Genomic DNA, 18366 nt, shown 5'->3' on the forward strand with positions numbered 1-18366 from the left:
GCATGTTTAAAAAACAACGCTGATACAAATCACTAGACTAGAAATTTCAGTTATTTTCTATCATTACATTTTCTATATACACATAATTAATAGCAAAATAATTAGTGCTATTTTGAGAAATGTGGAAGAGGTAATTATATTAAAAGTTAACAACGTATATGTTGATGTATCTTTATTTTTATAACGGATATACATTATTTAATCAGAAAAACTCATAGTAACAATATATATATAGAAATCAGCCAAACTAGTAATACACGGAAACTAAAAATGATCATAAGTAATTATAATTAATAAGTTAATTTGAAACCAATTGAATAATTTTTTTTATCAACTAAACATGGATTAAGAAGTCCCTCCATAATTAGTAGTCCAATCTGGAGGATAAGTGTTTACAAATGAAATTTTATAAAATAAAATTTTAGAATGACGGGCTAGAATTTGCCTTAGCATTACAAGAGCGAAAAACACTAAAAAGTGAGAAGAAAAAAAACGAAACACGAAACAGACCAATCTCGTCTAGCTGATTGGAGAATACGGGTCAGTCTTCCAACATCTGCATCATCAAAACTAGTTCTACATTATTTGTCATTCTGTCTGGAACAGCCGACAATCAATCCTTTGTGAAAAAAATATTTTCATAACCATTGAATAATTTTATTTTTGAGGTGGAGATTTGTGGTTTCTGAGTTAGCTTATTATATTTGTATTTTCATAGGTTGATCCTCATCCCCCACCATGGCTGTCCTTCAATTTAATAAAGCTGTATTTTCACTTTCACTATGAGTTATTTTTTATATTGTCATTTTCCAGAAAATCGAATTTAGATTGTGCATTATATATTCTGACGAAAACAAAGATATTTTTTTTTGCATTAATTTAATAAAGAATTATTCATTGAAAACGCAAGTATCGTTCATCTCCTCCAAATGTTCTTTTTTCTTTTAATTTTGCTTTCTCTCTAAAAGTCCAACAGCGACAACATAAGTTTCTCTCTCTACAATGGCGTGTCTATATAAAGCAAGGTCGTCGATTCATAACGACCATCTCCATTACTTCTCCATAACCTATCAAGAAACAAAAACAAGATAAGATCTCTTCTGATTCAACACTCCAAGAAATTCAAGAATCCAACTCGTTTAGATTCTTTCTTAGCTCAAGAATGAAACTGATTGAGAAAACGATGAACATGACTATGGAGGAGGAGGAGAAGCAAGACGGTGGTGAGGTTTTCCATACCATCGAGGTAGCTAAAGTTGACCGGAACTACGTGTCTCCGCCGGCGGCGGCTACAGCTGCACCACTGCTAGAAGTTTCCGGCGAAGAACTTAACCTGATTCCACCGTTGAACTTTGCGATTGTTGATAATGGTATATTCCGGTCTGGATTCCCGGACATAGCGAACTTCTCCTTCATCAAGACTCTTGGCCTTCGCTCAATCATGTAAGCTTTCAAGAACTTTGATTAATTGACTCTTATATTGAAAACGTTGGAACACTTGATTTAATTAGGTTTTTGTGTTTTGTTTGTGTATGGGAAATGTGTGAAGATCTTTGTGTCCAGAGCCATATCCTGAGAACAACATGCAGTTCCTCAAATCCAATGGAATTAGTCTTTTTCAGTTTGGCATTGAAGGCTCCAAGTCCAAGGTGTGTGTCATTTTTTTTTTTTTTTTTTTTTTTCACTTTTTGCTACTCTCTGTTCATAAATGTCCATTTCTGAATTGCTTGATCCCTGGCTTAACTTGTTCTGTAATTCTGATTTTATGGCTTCAAGTTGTTGCCAAAACCTGAAAGAATTCTTACAATTGAAAGTTCATATCTTGAATTTTCAGTGTCTCCCCGGGTTAGAGAACGAGGTTTGGTTGCATATTTGGAGTTCTAAGCATCAGAAAGAGGGTTCCTATACAAATGGAAATTCGAAAACTTCGGTATTAATCAAAATACTATTTGGAGTTCTAATCACAATTTGAATTGCTTATTGTTGCCTAATTGTGCATGTCTCTCTAGTTTTATGTTTACTTAGGTGTGTTATGATTTAGATTAGAAGAATGGCATTTCATGTATGGATTTTTTGTCTTGGACTTGACCCTTTAAGAGATTATTCTAATTATCCATATTTTTTTTTATATGACCGCCCAAGAAAAGTGTACACCATTCTTTAATGCTTTATTGAAGGATGCTTTTCTTGGCTCTGTCCGTTACCATTGACTCTATGGTCCCACTGTTAGTTTGCTTGCCATTCATCAACTAATACCACTTGGTCCTCTTACTGCATATATATAAAATTTAGATAATGGGCTGCGTCAAAAAAACTTGCTTGCATACAAGTATTGTCAGATCCACTACTCAAAAGTTTTACTTTCCTTTGTGTTTATGTTGATACTGTTTTCTTGGTTCATATTAGTTGTGTGTGCACTTTGATGCATGAATGGTATCTTATGTAATCTTAAATTAGAAAAGGAAAAATAAAGTGTTTCTTGTGGTAGTACAAGTTGTAGTTGAAGTAGCTTTTTTGGGTTTTGGTGGTGAAAACTTTGTAGCTAGATAGTGACTTGTCGACAATGTGTTAATGATAAAAGTATCCACACATCAACTGGTAGGTATAGTACATAAATCAAGCTGGAATTAAGTGATAGATGGTTATATAAGTTATGTCAGTTACTGTTGTGTAAGACCTACCTACCTATTTTGCTAATGTTTTAGTGGCTCATCCGCTCATGTTTGGATAAAATGACTTTTCGTTTCGAGGAATTGTTGGTATGAGAGGGAATAACCTTAACGTAGAGTTTTGAACTAGTTATCTTGATCTCAAAGTGTATAATATGGAACTTTTTAGATTTAAATGCAGCCATAATTAAGAAAGAAATATTTTACTTTTAGTTGAACAAGTTTGTACAACTTGTGATGGGGCGGCTAGTTTGATTTGATCTAGCACATCTTTATATTCGAAAAGAGAAGGCTGAAAGTATACAATTGTGCTGATTTTCTGTTGTGGTAGTGATCGTTCTCTGTCACACATATTAAGCCTTTTGTTGTCAATTCTGTTTCATATGATTGTTTGTCAATTTTGCTTTTAGACTAAACATGAAATAAAGTAGCTTTTCTCCTTTTCTCAGAATGATTTGACTAGAAGGGTATTGGATATTCCACATTCATATAAATTTTATTATGTCTCTCTAGTTTAAATCTGCTTATTGGCTAAGATTCTTTATGTTGGGTATGACAACTCTCTAGTCTCTAGTCTTCATATGAAATCATTTTCATTATTGGCTGCTTTTGATGGACCCTCTTTGATCTTGTGTTTATATTTTTGCTGTGCTTAACTTTTTAAAAACAGGAAGATAGAATATACTCCACAGCTCTTTTACAGTACTCTAGGGAATAGCCAAAACCAATCTAGTTTTCTGATCAATTTCGATCTCTAAGAATGAATATAGCCGACACATGAAATGTCTCATCATAATTTAGATATCTTTTTTCTGGCTTGTGTGTTACTAAAGACTTACCAAGGAACTGATAATGTGATCCTCAATTTTGCAGGAGCCATTAGTAGATATCCTAGATCATAAAATCCGTGAAGCACTCAAAGTCCTTCTCGGTAAATATCATAGAAGCCCTAAACAAAGAAGTAAAGAGAAAATCATATGTTTTGGTTATACATGTCTTCTAATCTCGTTATCTTCTTTTTAATCCTCAGATGAAAAGAACCATCCACTTTTGATTCATTGCAAACGAGGCAAGGTATGTAAAATTGTAATTATCTCCTTACACGAGTTTCATTCTCTTTGTTTTGACTCAACACAATGGTTATGATCATTGCAGCACAGAACCGGGTGTCTTGTTGGATGCATGAGGAAACTCCAGAAATGGTGCATAACATCGATATTCGATGAGTACCAGCGATTCGCAGCGGCTAAAGCTAGAGTTTCGGATCAAAGGTTCATGGAGTCATTCGATGTGTCAGGCTTGAAGCACATTCCAATGTCTTTCTCTTGCTCCAATAGGTAAATTGAAAACGGAATAAAGAAGGTTAATTTGATCAATCGGTCAGCCCCTTTTTCCATAGTTAAATAACAAAATTAAAGGAGGAATTATCATACTGGTTTTTTGTTTTCTTTTCTTTTTCTCCTGAATCAAATAAAAACAATAATTAATAATTAATTGGAAGAAGAAGAAGTATATTCCTTTTCTCTTGATTCTTTTGTAAGCTAAACTAATAATGTCCTCGAGTCAGTGTGTATTTAGCTAGATAAATAATTAGATATAGAAAAACATAAACAGAAGCTTCTGAGGTTTGTCAACAAGCGAATTTTCGTTAGTTCCGAAAACTAAATTGGAAAAACATGACAATACAAAACATAACTAACTTATCCGAACGAGATAAACTGTTTAACGACAACAAAATAAAACAACAGTTTAGTTTAATACTACGAGATTTATTTAGCCAACTGCAGGATTAGTATACTCATCATGATGATAATGCGAAGCTATCACTATACATACTAAACTGAAAATTAAGACTAACTGGTATCGTAAACCGATGACACATATACGACGTCGACCAAACCTCTCCTTGATGAGTCACATCCGAGTCCAATCATTCTTCTCATCATTTCCGACAGGCCACATCAGGTTAACGTGAGTCACGACACCAGTCTGTTCAGCTTCTTCTTCAATCCCGTGATACTCACAATGTTTAAAAACCACAGTCATTGCTTCTGGTATTCGACGGCGAGGATGAAATCTCGTTGTAGCGAACGGTTCGATCTCGTCGTCCGTTGTGTATAGAAAATTCCGATTAGCTTCGTTGACTGAAGGAAACCCTCTCACGGTGACGTAACTGACACCGTGGAAAGAATCGAGTTCAATGGAACATAATCGTTGAAATATTGTTAAAAATGATGATTTAATTAGTTATATTTTTACTAAATTGATTATAATTAAAAGGGTATTTTTGGTAGTTACAGAAAACAACAAACTCGAGTTCTACAGATCTAATTAAATTACCAAATGTCGTTGGCAAGTGAACCAAAATTTTGATGTCTCACTAGTCACTTGTATCGACTGTGCATTGGTGTGTTCAATTGTTCACTGGGTTTCGTCATCAACAACTCAACAATGTTATCTAAAGTCGTTTCCATAACATTAGTTATAATTACATTCTTTACAAAATCATAAAAATGCTCTCTCTCTCATTTTTTTTATTTTGTTGTTATATCCAAAACTTACCAATTCTGAGGAAGACACACTATGAGATTTGCAAGAAGAGTGCGTGTGTGATTGCTTTCTTTCCTATATATACAACATCATTTGGCTGATTTGGGACAATCTTTCTTGGCACCTATCTATCTATACCCTAACCTATCATATACTCTGGTAAGAAAACAAATCAAAAGAATTAAGATTTTCGTGTTGACTTCTATGCAAGGTGCAATTTCCGTCTCGTTTCGTCTCCCTGCGTAAAAATGATCAAAACCCGGTGTGGGAAACGCAGGTAAGCCAAACTGATTCCGATAAGAGAAGAAACATTGATGAAATTGAGAGAAAACTTACTGTACGTTGATTGTTCTTAGCAGACATGCCATGTCTTGAGTCTATAGATTCTGATCTCGTGGTTCGTCCATGTACTCTCTGGATTAACTCTTGTATGTGATTATATGTACTGCAAAGAGAAACCAGATCAATTCCAAAAAATAGATGTCGGAAATGGTCATATAGCAAACAAAGTGTAAATGTGAGTGAGATAACACTCTACCTAAGCCGATGTCTGTTACAGGCAGCAAAGAAGGCCACAAAACCGTTCAATATACTCCTGACAGCACGAAATACCTGAAAATGAAGCAAAACAAACACATTTAGTAATGATTGAAATTGCGAGGATTCCTATTTTTTCTATTGTACTTGACATTGTTTACTGACATGAGAAAAGAGGTCGTTCCAAAGAGTACGCCACATGGAGACTTCATAAGTCTTCACAGCTGCTTGAGAATCTGATGCAAGCTGAAGTATACTGCTCATATACCTCCATAAATCTCCAATAACATCGAATATGTATGAAAAGGAAACAGCTAAACAGTTGGCCAATGCAGCAACCACTCTGATCGGTGCATATACCACTTCCCATATGATCCAGAAAAGAGGCAGTAAAACAGTATTTGCTGTAGCATCAAAAAGAAGAAAAAAGATCAGGATTATGATTATATACTTAAAAGATAAGAAAATTAAAGCTCAAGCAAACATTTGATTACTTACTGAGGTTCCAAACTAGTGAGACGATAAACCAAATGGGCAAAAGCACCAACTCTACCACATCACCAACGAGATTGCAACCAGATTCAATCACAATCCAAACCACGGAAACCAAGCTCGCCACTGTTTCCGCCAACGAATTCCATAATGGTAGGAGCAAACCAAGAACTTCTAAGAGAGGATTTACCAGAGGCATTATGCAAAAAGAAACAAATGACTGCATAGCACGTGCCATAGTCAGAGCCCACTTGACAGCTTTCTGGAAGTTGTGAAGAAACAACATCGTTCCCAAGTACTTTATCCGTGATACCATGTCCCATGTTTCAACCCAATCAAAGAGTGGCCCACATAACCGAGCTGCAGTAGCCTTCAGAACGGGGACATTTTTGTACAGGTCATAAAAACCAATCACAACAGTGATGACAGATATCATCACATATAATGCTCTGGCGAGAAGGCACATCCAGGGTCGATAAAGATGACAGAAACCGGGATAAGACTGCAGAAACAAGACCCAGGACGGGAGACCAGCTTCAAGTAAAGTAAGCAAGCGTATGTCAGCCATTATAACCTCTCGCAATTTAAAAGGAAGATCACGGTCACCACACTTAACAAGAACTAGTACATCCTTATACTGCGTTGCTTCAGTGATATTCTCACAATCAGGTACATGGCTTTCCCAGTGGTCTACCGAGTTATCTTTCCTTTTGGGTGTTTCCTCCATATAGTCAACTTCAACTCCGGTGCTGATTGCCTTAGTTACTCTTCTTCTCTTGTATGGTCCAGTCAGAGGCGGTGTGTGAGGCTCGTTTTCATCATAATCTACAGCAGCATGATTAACGTTGAAGACACTTCTGGCGCAGCAAGGAGAGTCATTTTCAACAGAACGATTGTCGCTGCTGAGGTTGTCATCATCATCAAAGGGAGAAGTTTTTGAGAATTCCATTTCAGCGTCATGAAAAACCTCTCCTGCAAGAGTTACGATACTATAAGCTTATTTAAGCTAGAAGCCCATAAAGGTGCAACGTTTAAGGATGCAATAAGATGTATCACCAACTAAAGCAAATTTGCCTGAAGAAAGGAATTTCAAAGCAAAATCAGAGCAGATGTTCTTTATGATACTATAATACCTATAGTCGAGTCGAGATATTCCCTCAAGAAAGACTTTTCAGCTTTTGATCCCGAGAACCACTGAGACATGCTTTTTACAGCTTGATCGATACTCTCAAACTCCCACCTTCGCATCAACTTAGCTTCTATAGCAAGAGATGTGTCTGTCTGCATAAAGATATAGATCAAGTAAAAAACAAGAATAACGTACAATGTCAGACCAAAACAATGGAGAGTTGCAAGGAGTACCTGTAGCTCATTTAAGTAGTTGATACCCCTCACATTAGCCCATTCAATTTCAAACACGATGAAACCATACAAGGTCTTGTGCAGTTGCTTGTTTAGATACAAAGAGCTTTGCAGTTTCTTTGCAGGTAATTTCTTCTTCGAAAATGTTGTCGCATCTATCACTGAGAACCATTTCTTAAGCTTCTTCATTTTTTTATCGTCCGGCTGGGGCTGAGAACAAGCCTCTTTAGGCTTTTTCTCCTCCTTCGGCTTCGACTTTTTCTTCTCCCCCTCCTGCTTCTGATTTTTCTTCTCCCCTCGAACTTTCGTGTTTGCGAAAGGAGAGAGTCTGGACTGCAAACAAAGATAGATGGGTCACTTCACTATATTTTATACATGAACAACAAAGAGAAATATACTTGAAGCAGCTTTTACAACCTTTGTAACCATTAATTGCCAGAAATGAGCAGATTTGGTTCCAGGATTCAACCATGGCCGGTTGTCCACCAATATGTAAATCTTTTTACTTTTATTTCCCAGGAAAATACTGAGATCAGAAAGATACGATTGCAAGTCTCTGAAACCAACCATAAAACAAAGGTTAAGCAGAGAACATCAAGCAAATAAAATGTGACAATGTAGTAAACTCTTTAAAACAAACACGCAAGTATCATCAGATTTAGAGCTCTGCATAGAAAAAGAAACCAACACGAATGAGATTTAAAACTATCACAGACGTAGAAGAGAATTTCATGAAACTGGACAAGAGAATTGCTAGAACAAATAGCTTCAACTATATTTCAAATCACATGGAGATGTGTAAGACATTAACACCAAGAACTGATACAACTTCAGATTCAGGAAAGGAATATAAAGCCCGGAATCAGAATTCTAAAGGTATTCGATTCCATTTGAATTCAAGATAATGAAAAGAAAAAAAAAATGCTTTAATTGCAGAATATAGATATAAATTGTCAAAACCAAAAGAGATCTTGTTTTGTCTGGAAGGACAACATATTTTCCATTAAAGGTTCAACAAGAACTGAAACAAGACTTATATATTAGTATATTGTACTTCTAAACAGGTCACATAATTCCATATTCATAGACAATAAATACCTGCAGAATCATTGATCCTGGCTCTGAATCATAACATTAAAAAAAAAAAAAAAAAGTGGAAGAGAGATAATTACCCGATCTGGAGACTCGTTAAGGGGAAAACACATTTAGATTCATCACCAATCCCCATCTAAATCCCAATATTGCACTCTAATTTCCAATTAAACGTCGAATTGACCTCAAAATCGCTCAAAATCACTGAAACAAATCGAAAGACATAACTCCAGATTATTCGTCATTATCATACTCGACAACAAATACATCCGAATGTTCCACAGAAATTACACAAGAGCTTCGCTTTGAGAGAAAGAGTTGATGAAGCTATTGCCGTTGAGGTTTCTAAAATTTAATGGTAGTTGGTAAAATTTTGTTAACTTAATAGAAAAGGAAACTCTTAAACCTAAGGAAGGAAAAAAAAATAGAAAACTCAAATCGTATAGAATCGAATCTACCGAGCGCCGGCGAACAAAAACAGCCGGAGAAATTGAAACCACACGGCGAAAAACGGATCAGAGAAAAATCAAAACCACCATTAATGTAGCAAACAACGACAACCGCAAATCAAAACCAGAGGTTTAGGTTTATCACCAGAGAATCAAGAAATACGGAATTTGAAATTTGAGAGAGAGAGAGAGAGAGAGAGAGAATTTGGGTTTACTTGGAATGGAAGAAGAAGAGAAGAATATTTCCAAAAAAGAAGTCTCAGGGAAAGAGAAGGGTAAAATGGTAAATTTGGAAGCCGAGGAAGACGGAGAATGGAGATTGTTGTTATGGCGCCAGGGTCTCGTCGGTTTTTAATCTTCATTCACCGGAGCACGTTGAAGAGAGAGAGAGACGAAGAAGAGAAGCTTATGGAAGATATATAAACGCGTGGGATAAGGTCCTTCTTTGGCAAGCGCGTGTAGTTTTCTATTTTCTTTAATTTACATAATGGTCCTTTAATATTTGTTTTCTCTCAGATAAGCCGCATAATAATAATGGATCTTTATTAAATGAGCAATAAATGGTATTTATTTTATCGCATCATGAAGAATTGTAAATATCGGTAATGAATAAAATTTTGCATGATTATCAAACACTACAAAAAAGAAGGGTTTTGACGTCAGTTTTAAAATGCTTTAACGTCGGTATCAGAGTGACTCTAATAATATAACGTCGGTTTTGAAAATGACTTAACAAGGGATGACGTAAATTTATGAACACATAATGGTTTTGGTTCTGTTTCCAATTTCAAGCATATTTCATTTGATTGTCGACTCATTACCGAAATCAAGCAGAATTTGCATTGATCTGTAATACAAACACAATCTTCATAAATGACTCCTTTCGGACATAGACTATTATTTTCTTCGTAAATTTTGACTTACTTACACTTGTTTTCATTGTCACCAACACATAATCGTTTATGCAAGGTTGGAACATTTAGCATATAATTCGATCTGGGCTTTGTGTTTTGAGATCGATTTCAATCTAGAAACTGACATTGGCTCCGAAAATTCAGAACTCCTAATGAAAAATCTCCAAATACAACATAACAGAGAAGAATTCCAGGCAAAGAAAAGAAACAAAGACAGAAATAAGAAGACAATTGAACTGACCTCTGCCATTGATTACCGTAATGCGTTTGTCTCCACTGCGTGAAAAGCCTGAAACCTCAAGAAAGAAGAAACAGAGAAGAAATCCTTTGAGGCTTTGACTCAGATTTGGGAAAAAAAAAGAAAAAAAGAAAAGAAATCAGAACCAGTTTAATCACTAAAACACCGGATTAAACTCATATCTCAGTATCAGACTTATCAGACTTAAAAACAGTCTTAAACTCATATCTCAGCATCATTATCAAACATTATGCAATTTGCTGTTATTCATACCTATTGTAGTTTGTCCCAACTACTGCCAATTCATCTACCTCTGTGAAGTGTAAAATGTGTCGTTGCTTTTCTTAATGAGCAAACAAAACATATCACTGCCAAAACCAGATGATAAATCAATCAAAACAAGACCAGATTGTGACTATAATCGATTCAATGATTCATTGGAACAAGTCCATATGCTTCTTCAAGATCCTCAAAGAATATACTCTCAACTTATTGAGGTAGTAGAACACAAAGACTCGAATCAGTCTTGGCTAGAATCAACTCCTTACTCTAGATCCACATTGTCTGTGCAGATTGAACAAATTAAATCATCTCTTAAACTCAGGTCAATCCGTGAATTCATCTATGGGAAGTTCCTCTATACCAATTGAGAGCATCTACTTCGAAACTCAATCACTGACATTGGAATCGAGCAACCAATTTTCTCTTAAAAGGATCGATGATTTCAAGCACTGACATTTCAATTTTCCGCAGCAAACTATCATGATTCTCCATTATCATAAGTCAATGTCCGATAACCTAACGGCGAATATCTCCGGTCATGTTCCAAGTTAGAATCAATACCTGATTTGGTGGTTTCGACGAGCTTCGATGCTCTCGTTTCGTCTCGATCTGGTTACAGAGATCATCGATTTTGGATCTGCTACTCCGCCTCTGAGCTTGAATCCAAATGGATATTGAAATCAAAGAATCAGAACTCCACCACAACGACGATAAGCTTAGATATAGAAGCTCGTAAATGGAAGAGATCATAAGCGATCGGAAAGTTTTGTTACTGGAAACAATTAGGGGATGTTATTGGTTGTATTAGTTTCTAGATAAATGAAAAAAAAATCGAAGTATTAATAAGTGACGCAAACGATTAAGTCGGTTTCTTAAGTAACGCAAAATACTTCTCTAATTGAAAGTTTAACGTCGGTTTACTAATTGACATCAATATACCGACGTTAACCGGCGTGTTTCTTGTAGTGAAAATATATGCGAAACTGTTAGATTTAGATACATGAATCTTTTTGTCGTATAGAATATGTTTTCTAGATGCGATTCTATTGACTCTATGTATTATTGTCAAATGTCTTTACATAAATGGAATAAGAAATAAATAAATTGTGGACAATAAAAATAAGATTTTAGTGAAGCAATAAATCGAGAATTAAAGACATGAAAATAGGTGTCGAGAGTGGGGAATTTGACGCATGGACAATAAAATGACATTTAAGTAGTGCTTTGAAAAGTGTATCATCGACATTTAAAGTCGAGAGAAACACGAATATCTATCGCCTACGTCGGTACATAAATTGCTTGCAGATAATTTATTCGTTTAATTTAGTTGCACGTATCTCAGAAATAATATATTATCGAAAATTGAGAATTGAATGGGAAGAAAAGTAATGTAAAAAAAAAACAAAAAGATTTTTTTGTTTCTGGAAAATGTCTAATGGCATATGCTTTTGACCAAGTATAAACCGCTAAACCGAATAAACCAGAGGGTTGGTCTGATATTTGGGTTTTATGAAAGTTATTTTAAAGGACACGCGTTCGGGCGCGTGAGGACAAGAAGTGGGCCAAGACCAAATCAAAATTTGGACGTATGTGATCGATTCTGTTTCGAATACAAAAACCACGGAAATATAGATAGACCCAGAGAGGAGCTCGTGGGTGGGTCCTTAACGCCGCTTTATGATCTACGTAATTATTGAGAAACCAACGCAAGTGATGTCTCTCAATTAATCTATATAAACCTACATATGATGGATGCATTATTGCAATTTTTCACGTTACCTGCATTATACCATATAACAACAACAAAAAATGTGTGTTGCAATAAAGATTCTATAATTTGTTCTGAGTTTTTAGTCTAGATGTTGTTGCTACCAAACAAAAAAAAACAAAGAACCGGTAGTTAATACTTGCCTCTATGATTTTGATAACAATATTAATAATTGACTTTGAAGTTTTCCTAAATACACAAACTACTCTTAAGACCAGACCGGGCTATGTAACTAGGTTGCTAAATTATGATTAGGCACAGCGGTTCTCAATTAAAGTTGTCTTAAATTCATGGTCTACCCTCTAATAGGGCTGGGATTAAATATCCGGATCCGCCAGATATCCGAATCCGGATCCGGGATCCGATCCGAAAAACCGGATATCCGGGTGTGCGGATCCGAATCCGGATCTTGATTTTTTGGATCCGGGCGGATCCGGATCCGGATAACATTAAAATATAGCAACGGATATCCGTTATCCCGCATATATACAGGGCTTAATTTTTTACCTGGGCTTAAAGTCTGATTATGGTCTAATATGTACAACATTATGGTAAAAAATAATAATCTCAACTTGGGCTTAATGTTTGACTTGGCCCAATACGTATGATGCTTAAAAAAATTCAGATTATGTCAAAAATTAGGTTTAGCTTCTTTGATTTCTTTTTCCCAAAAAAAAAGAAAAGCCAGCCACCACCACCTCTCTGCCTTATTTTCTATCTGCTTTGTCTTCTCCGACGAATCAGCTAAGCAACTACCGTCACGTCTCCTCTCCGCTTCATCTTCCAATATAAACAGCAGATATGTTCGATCCCATAGCACTCGATGCGACGCCATAAGCCTCTTCTTCGATGGATTTCGCTATGGTCCATGCTTCATCAGATTTTTGAATCTGGCCAAATTCAGAGCGAGATGACGAGATCTAGAGCGAGATGACGAGATCTAGGGCGAGTCTTGGCCGAAAGCTGGACGATTCTCTTCAACGATGGCTCAATCTAGGGTTTCGTCGACATTGAAAGAAGTTCAGACCGGATCCGGATATCCGCGGATAACCGGGTTTTTACACGGATACCCAAAACTCAGATATCCGGGGTAGCCGAATCCGGATCCGGATCCGGATATTAAAACGTTGGATCCGCCGGATACGGATCCGGATCCGGATACACCCAATTTTGCCGGATATCCGGATCCGTCTCAGAGCCACCCTCTACATACTACAATATCTAGACCATAGGAGTTATTAAGTGCAACGATTGTGCCTATGAATTTAAGCTAATCTTTTTTTTTTTAGACTTATCTTTAAATATCTTTAGATTTCTCGACTAAAACAATTCCCACATCTATGAAATATTTTAATTTTGCATGATAGCCATATGGACCATCAAAACCAGTGTTACAAAATATATACTCTTTAAGTTTCACTCAAAGATTTCAAATAGAAATAAGAAAATCTATAAAGGACACTAATGCTGATAAAACAAAACACGATCGATATTAAAAAGCTCAAGCAAACAACAAAAGCCACTGTTTAAACGCTACTCTTTTTTACAGAAGGAGGCCAAGATAGTCTCCTGTTCGAATTGTTATTACCATCTTCTTCTTCTTCTTCATTTTTATCATTGTTTTGTCTCCTTGTGTTATGAACAGCTAAGTCGTCGAAGCTTGACTCTATTCTCCCTTGAGGTGGAGTCACACAATCTGAGTCCCTATGTGTCATTTCGTTACCTCCTGGTGTTGTTGGTAAAGAAACTGCAGAGTTGCCAACTCGAATGTCTTGAAGAGTCGCGAATGATTCTCTCATCGCAGACATTGCCTCAAAGAATCTTGTGCATGACGCTAGTGCCACAGGTATTGGACGCAGCATTTCCTATGATTTTTGGGGAAAACAAAAGGTAAAGAGATTGAGATTGTAAGTTGTAAAACCAAAATCAACTGTTTTGCAACACATTACATAAAAGTAGCAATCTCTTTCTCTCTTGATACAAAGAGTTTAAAAACATAGAATTCTAATTCAAGGCCATGATGACACAACTGATCCTTCTGCAATGTATTCTATGAGCAATATACAGTTTACGCCATAGCATGACATAGTGTAACCCAGTACAGTGCTTTCTTCTTACGCTATGAACAATGTATTAGATTCGAACAGAGATGAGTAATCCAATGTATGCAACTAAACATGTGGAGTTATGTCTGAAAGATGTTAATGGAAAAAAAAACCAAGATGCATGTAAAAGAGATGAAATCATACCCCCCAGACTGAAGGAGGTTCTTTAAAGTTTTGGCTCCACTGAAAATCAGACACGGATGCTGTTAAGGCACCATAATCACTGGCGGCTTTCATTAGCAACTCTGAGAATTGTTTCTGAAAAACAAAGCAGAACAAAGCCATTAGACATAGCATCTTCGTTTTCCAGTTGTGCAACTTCAGATAATAATCAAGTTTAGGATAACTAGAGCAATACGGTTTAGTTGGTCCACAAAGTTGCAAAAAGTATCAAATGGCATGAATCACCTGATATTCTGCTTCAACTGGAATGCAATCTAGCGAATAAGGTTGTTGGAGACGAGCAATGATGCGATCCTGTTATATAAACAGAAAAGTGAAATAATAGACTTCAACAAGTGGTTCACGAACTGAATCAAAGATAAGGCAGTCTTAAGACGTCCTCAGAAGCAAATGTTTCCAAAACATCCTACGCAAGTTTCTCAATTTTCAGAACGATAGAGTAGGTACTGAATAAGAGGGATATGGCTTTAAGGCAGAAAAGATAGATAAACAAACTCGAAAGATACATAAACCATAATCCAGAAAGAAAAGAAAAAAATGAGTGTTAGAGGCAAGTAAAAAGGAGAAATTATCTACCTTGTTTTGTATAACATCTTTCAATATCTGAGTAATCCTTGACAAAGTCTCGATTTTCTTTTGCATTTCACTCACATGAGTCAAATGCGCCACATTTTTATCATCCTCAAATTCGCCAACAAAAGAAGTTATATACAAAGCATTAAACAAAAATTGTAACAGATATACCAATAAGTTATCATACAGCTTCAGGCAATGCAAATACTATGATTCATATCTTATTTTTCACTTTGAAAGAGAAACAAAACCCTGAAAAAGATACCTTCCTCCCTTGAAGCTCGACCTGCAAGTCTGCAATTTTCCTTTGAACAGCAGATAACTCTCTCAAAACCCTAATCAAATCGTCACCTTTTTCGCCATTCGAAGTCGCCAAGCTTTGTAATTCTTCCTACATTGGAAAATGATTGAGCTCATAATCTCGATTCAATATGAATACGAATTCTCACAAAATGTAGCTAATTAAACAGATAAATAACCATAAGTCTTCTCTAATTCAAGCAAAATTCTCAGATTCAATATATTAAAGCCAAGAGATCAGAGATCTAATCAAAACATATGGTCGCAAAACTCACAAGCAGCTAAAATTCCCCACTCCTCAGAAACATAATCTCCTTCAAATTACAGATCTCATACGCATTTTCCTAATAGCAAAACCTTGAGCTAAACCGGAGACGAAATTTCGATTAAGTTACATGCGACGGAGGAGGAGCGACGGCGAAACCAAGATCGGAGGCGATAGAGAGAGCATCAGACAATCCGCCGATGCGCCTGATCGGTTTCTTCCCAACCCACGTCGTGTCGCTTCCCATCGACATCTTTCCACAAAGCTTCCCGGAGATTAAATCGACGGTGGCGGATCCATAATGTTAATAACCAAATTCAAAAACAAATCCTTATGCTATGCTATAATAAACCTTTTTTTTTTTTAACTTCAATAAACTTCAATAAACCTTATGCTATACTCAGCTAAACTGTAAAATTTATACAAAACAAATGTTACCCTAATTTTTTCGTTATTCAACAAAATTATTTTACAATGACATATCAAAAATTAGGGTAACATTTGTTTTGTATAAATTTTACATTGAAATGAGATGAAGCCTAAAACAATAATTTATAAAAGTATAAGAGACATAAGACCAATATATTCATTACCAATTTGTTTTTATAGAATTCATGTTGTGGATCAAAGATAATTTGTTAAAAATATTGATCTTTTATATGTATACTCAGAGTCAGAGTCTCAGAGAGATGGTGCGTGCGTGGTTCATGGGTGATAGTTTCAAACTTTCAATGCGAATAGGAAATCTCGAGAAGGAGAGGAACGTACACGGTTTACAACAACTCGAACAGTAAGCTTAAGATAGAGTCTTATGAGCCCATGTAACTAAGGTTTTAGCCAGTAGAGATTCAAATAAATTTGTGTTTAGAACATCAATATATGGTAATTTTGAGAGTTGTCATTTGGAGAAACTCTCGTTCTCAACCTTTTATATCAAAAATTTACTAAGCTTGGTGTTTTCTAATTACTCTTTCCCTTTTTAGTTTCTTATTTACACAATAAAGTTTTGTATGAGCTACTTAAGTTTTTGTTTTTGATAAAGAAATCATGAGCTATCTAAATTCTTAGCTTATTTCTAAATTAATAAAGCTTGAATCTTTTTTTATTTAAGAGATTCCTCTCATAAGCTTCTGGCACGTTTATTAAATCTGAATTCTGAATAAAGTCGAAAAAATGTGAGACCGTCGGTGGGAGATTTATGAAAATTTTAACGTCTAGAAAGCAAAATACATATTTGATATTTCGATCTAATAAAAAGTTCCTATCTTCTCATTTCTTTCTCAGAGAAAAGTAATAAAGATAATTGATCTACTTAAAAGTTTGTTTTTTAATACTAGTATCGTAGTAAGGTGAAATAGTGTAACTTCTTTGGAGCTCGAGTTCGTCGGTGATGTGCTCAATCATTTGAAAAGAATTGAGTTTTTTTTCTTTGGAAGATGATGGGAATCACCAACGACAACATTATTAATTCCATAGATTCGGAGTTAATTGAGCGGGTTGCACGAACCACACCAGATGGCGAATAATTAAATTCATATAGTTAAAAACTTTATAAGAGTGAGATTTAACGACTGAATTATCAAAACTAAGAGACGTTTTATTTACTTTTAAAAAAATTAATTCAGTTATAAATTGTTTGTGACTCAAGCTGATAGGAAACGATCATCTTTTTCTACTAATTACATGATGAATATTTGGAAAAATATCGCTCTTGCGACTCAAGCTAGCTATTATCTTTGAAAATTAACCTTCTTTTGTCTGTCTACTGGAGAACAATTCAAAATTTTTGCTCTTGGGACTCTTAAACTGGTATCTTGTACATTCACTCCTTTCTATTTACTAATGAAAGAAAACAGAATCGAAGAAAATCTAACTCCAAATCTTAAGAAGAGGAAGACTAGGAAAACTCAAAAAAAGCTTTGGTTAAACCAACATGCATGACACAACTTATTCATATAAACCAGCAACTAACTGCTGAGTAAGAAAGGGCATGGTCGGTAATGTGTAGGTGGATCAAAGTAAGGTCGTCGAGATTTTTTTTTTTTTTTTTCCGCATTTGTAGCCATCTGATCTAACACATTTGAAACTATACTTAGCTTTTTGGAGAAGAAAAGGTTTACTGATCAACGTATGCCAAAATAGTCTTAAATAAAACAGAGAATCCATTATAAAAGTAAAATAAAAAAACATTTTAAAGGTATATCGAATAGGATTTATAATGTAAGATTTATACTATAGAATATGCAATATAGCATCAAATCAAAATTGATTTACAAAGATTAGAATAGAATACAAAATTAACTTCATTTTGTAAAAGATATAATGAAAGTGTATATAACGATATTTGTGTGAATTAACATGAAAAATAGTTAGTTTATCAACAGCTATTCGTATAGTTTAAGTGATAGTACCAGTAATGATAAACAAATAAACACATGTTCCCCGTTAACAACATAAAGTATCAAATTTGACGTCTAGCTACATGCTTAGAGGCGCTAATCACCTTTTGGTTGCTTAAGTCAAACTATTTTGACCAAGTTGTCGGTCGAGCAAGCTCGATGGTAACAAATGGTCAGGCCCACTTGAA

The 18366-nt window shown here is 35.4% G+C and overlaps 3 protein-coding genes across 9 annotated transcripts; 1 reads left to right on the plus strand and 2 right to left on the minus strand.

The window, feature by feature from the left end:
* Window positions 1-853: 853 nt before the first annotated feature.
* LOC9315493 (probable tyrosine-protein phosphatase At1g05000) lies at window positions 854-4226 on the plus strand. Of its 2 annotated transcripts, none has more exons than XM_021028203.1 (6): window positions 854-1443; window positions 1550-1649; window positions 1835-1930; window positions 3543-3600; window positions 3700-3743; window positions 3825-4226. In XM_021028203.1, exons 1-6 carry the CDS (start codon window positions 1163-1165, stop codon window positions 4008-4010), a joined length of 765 nt encoding a protein of 254 aa, XP_020883862.1. In that variant the 5' UTR covers window positions 854-1162; the 3' UTR covers window positions 4011-4226. The 2 variants fall into 2 exon arrangements, with proteins under 2 accessions (XP_020883862.1, XP_020883863.1); XM_021028204.1 differs by having other exon boundaries at window positions 944-1443; window positions 3830-3987.
* An 872-nt stretch (window positions 4227-5098) lies between these two features.
* On the minus strand, window positions 5099-11382 carry LOC9315494. Of its 6 annotated transcripts, none has more exons than XM_021028197.1 (12): window positions 11147-11382; window positions 10577-10671; window positions 10307-10354; window positions 8783-8906; window positions 8028-8166; window positions 7611-7943; window positions 7382-7529; window positions 6255-7220; window positions 5922-6160; window positions 5758-5831; window positions 5556-5664; window positions 5099-5457 (listed from the first exon to the last, which is right to left on the minus strand). In XM_021028197.1, the coding sequence occupies exons 4-12, from the start codon at window positions 8836-8838 to the stop codon at window positions 5422-5424; spliced, it is 2100 nt and encodes a 699-aa protein (XP_020883856.1). In that variant the 5' UTR covers window positions 8839-8906; window positions 10307-10354; window positions 10577-10671; window positions 11147-11382; the 3' UTR covers window positions 5099-5421. The 6 variants fall into 6 exon arrangements, with proteins under 6 accessions (XP_020883856.1, XP_020883857.1, XP_020883859.1 ...); XM_021028198.1 differs by having other exon boundaries at window positions 10307-10361; XM_021028200.1 differs by lacking the exon at window positions 10577-10671.
* Window positions 11383-13690: 2308 nt separating this feature from the next.
* LOC9317323 (AUGMIN subunit 2) lies at window positions 13691-16144 on the minus strand. The gene is made up of 6 exons (XM_002881210.2): window positions 15910-16144; window positions 15480-15605; window positions 15218-15322; window positions 14867-14935; window positions 14603-14716; window positions 13691-14218 (listed from the first exon to the last, which is right to left on the minus strand). Exons 1-6 carry the CDS (start codon window positions 16030-16032, stop codon window positions 13880-13882), a joined length of 876 nt encoding a protein of 291 aa, XP_002881256.1. The 5' UTR covers window positions 16033-16144; the 3' UTR covers window positions 13691-13879.
* Window positions 16145-18366: the final 2222 nt, after the last annotated feature.

This window comes from Arabidopsis lyrata, assembly GCF_000004255.2.
Source record: "Arabidopsis lyrata subsp. lyrata unplaced genomic scaffold ARALYscaffold_4, whole genome shotgun sequence".
Lineage (NCBI taxonomy): Eukaryota > Viridiplantae > Streptophyta > Magnoliopsida > Brassicales > Brassicaceae > Arabidopsis > Arabidopsis lyrata.

What these genes read in the sequence shown, in the direction of transcription:
- LOC9315493 (XM_021028203.1), top strand. Translation starts at nt 1,163, where the DNA reads ATGAAACTGATTGAGAAAACGATGAACATGACTATGGAGGAGGAGGAG. An exon ending in TTGAAGGCTCCAAGTCCAAG is followed by an intron (nt 1,650 to 1,834) that starts GTGTGTGTCATT and finishes TTGAATTTTCAG; the next exon opens with TGTCTCCCCGGGTTAGAGAA. An exon ending in AGCACTCAAAGTCCTTCTCG is followed by an intron (nt 3,601 to 3,699) that starts GTAAATATCATA and finishes TTTAATCCTCAG; the next exon opens with ATGAAAAGAACCATCCACTT.
- LOC9315494 (XM_021028200.1), bottom strand. Translation starts at nt 8,838, where the DNA reads ATGGGGATTGGTGATGAATCTAAATGTGTTTTCCCCTTAACGAGTCTC. An exon ending in GGAACGACCTCTTTTCTCAT is followed by an intron (nt 5,832 to 5,921) that starts GTCAGTAAACAA and finishes CTTCATTTTCAG; the next exon opens with GTATTTCGTGCTGTCAGGAG. An exon ending in TGTAACAGACATCGGCTTAG is followed by an intron (nt 5,665 to 5,757) that starts GTAGAGTGTTAT and finishes TTCTCTTTGCAG; the next exon opens with TACATATAATCACATACAAG.
- LOC9317323 (XM_002881210.2), bottom strand. Translation starts at nt 16,032, where the DNA reads ATGTCGATGGGAAGCGACACGACGTGGGTTGGGAAGAAACCGATCAGG. An exon ending in TCGCTCCTCCTCCGTCGCAT is followed by an intron (nt 15,606 to 15,909) that starts GTAACTTAATCG and finishes TTTCCAATGTAG; the next exon opens with GAAGAATTACAAAGCTTGGC. An exon ending in CAGTTGAAGCAGAATATCAG is followed by an intron (nt 14,717 to 14,866) that starts GTGATTCATGCC and finishes TTTGTTTTTCAG; the next exon opens with AAACAATTCTCAGAGTTGCT.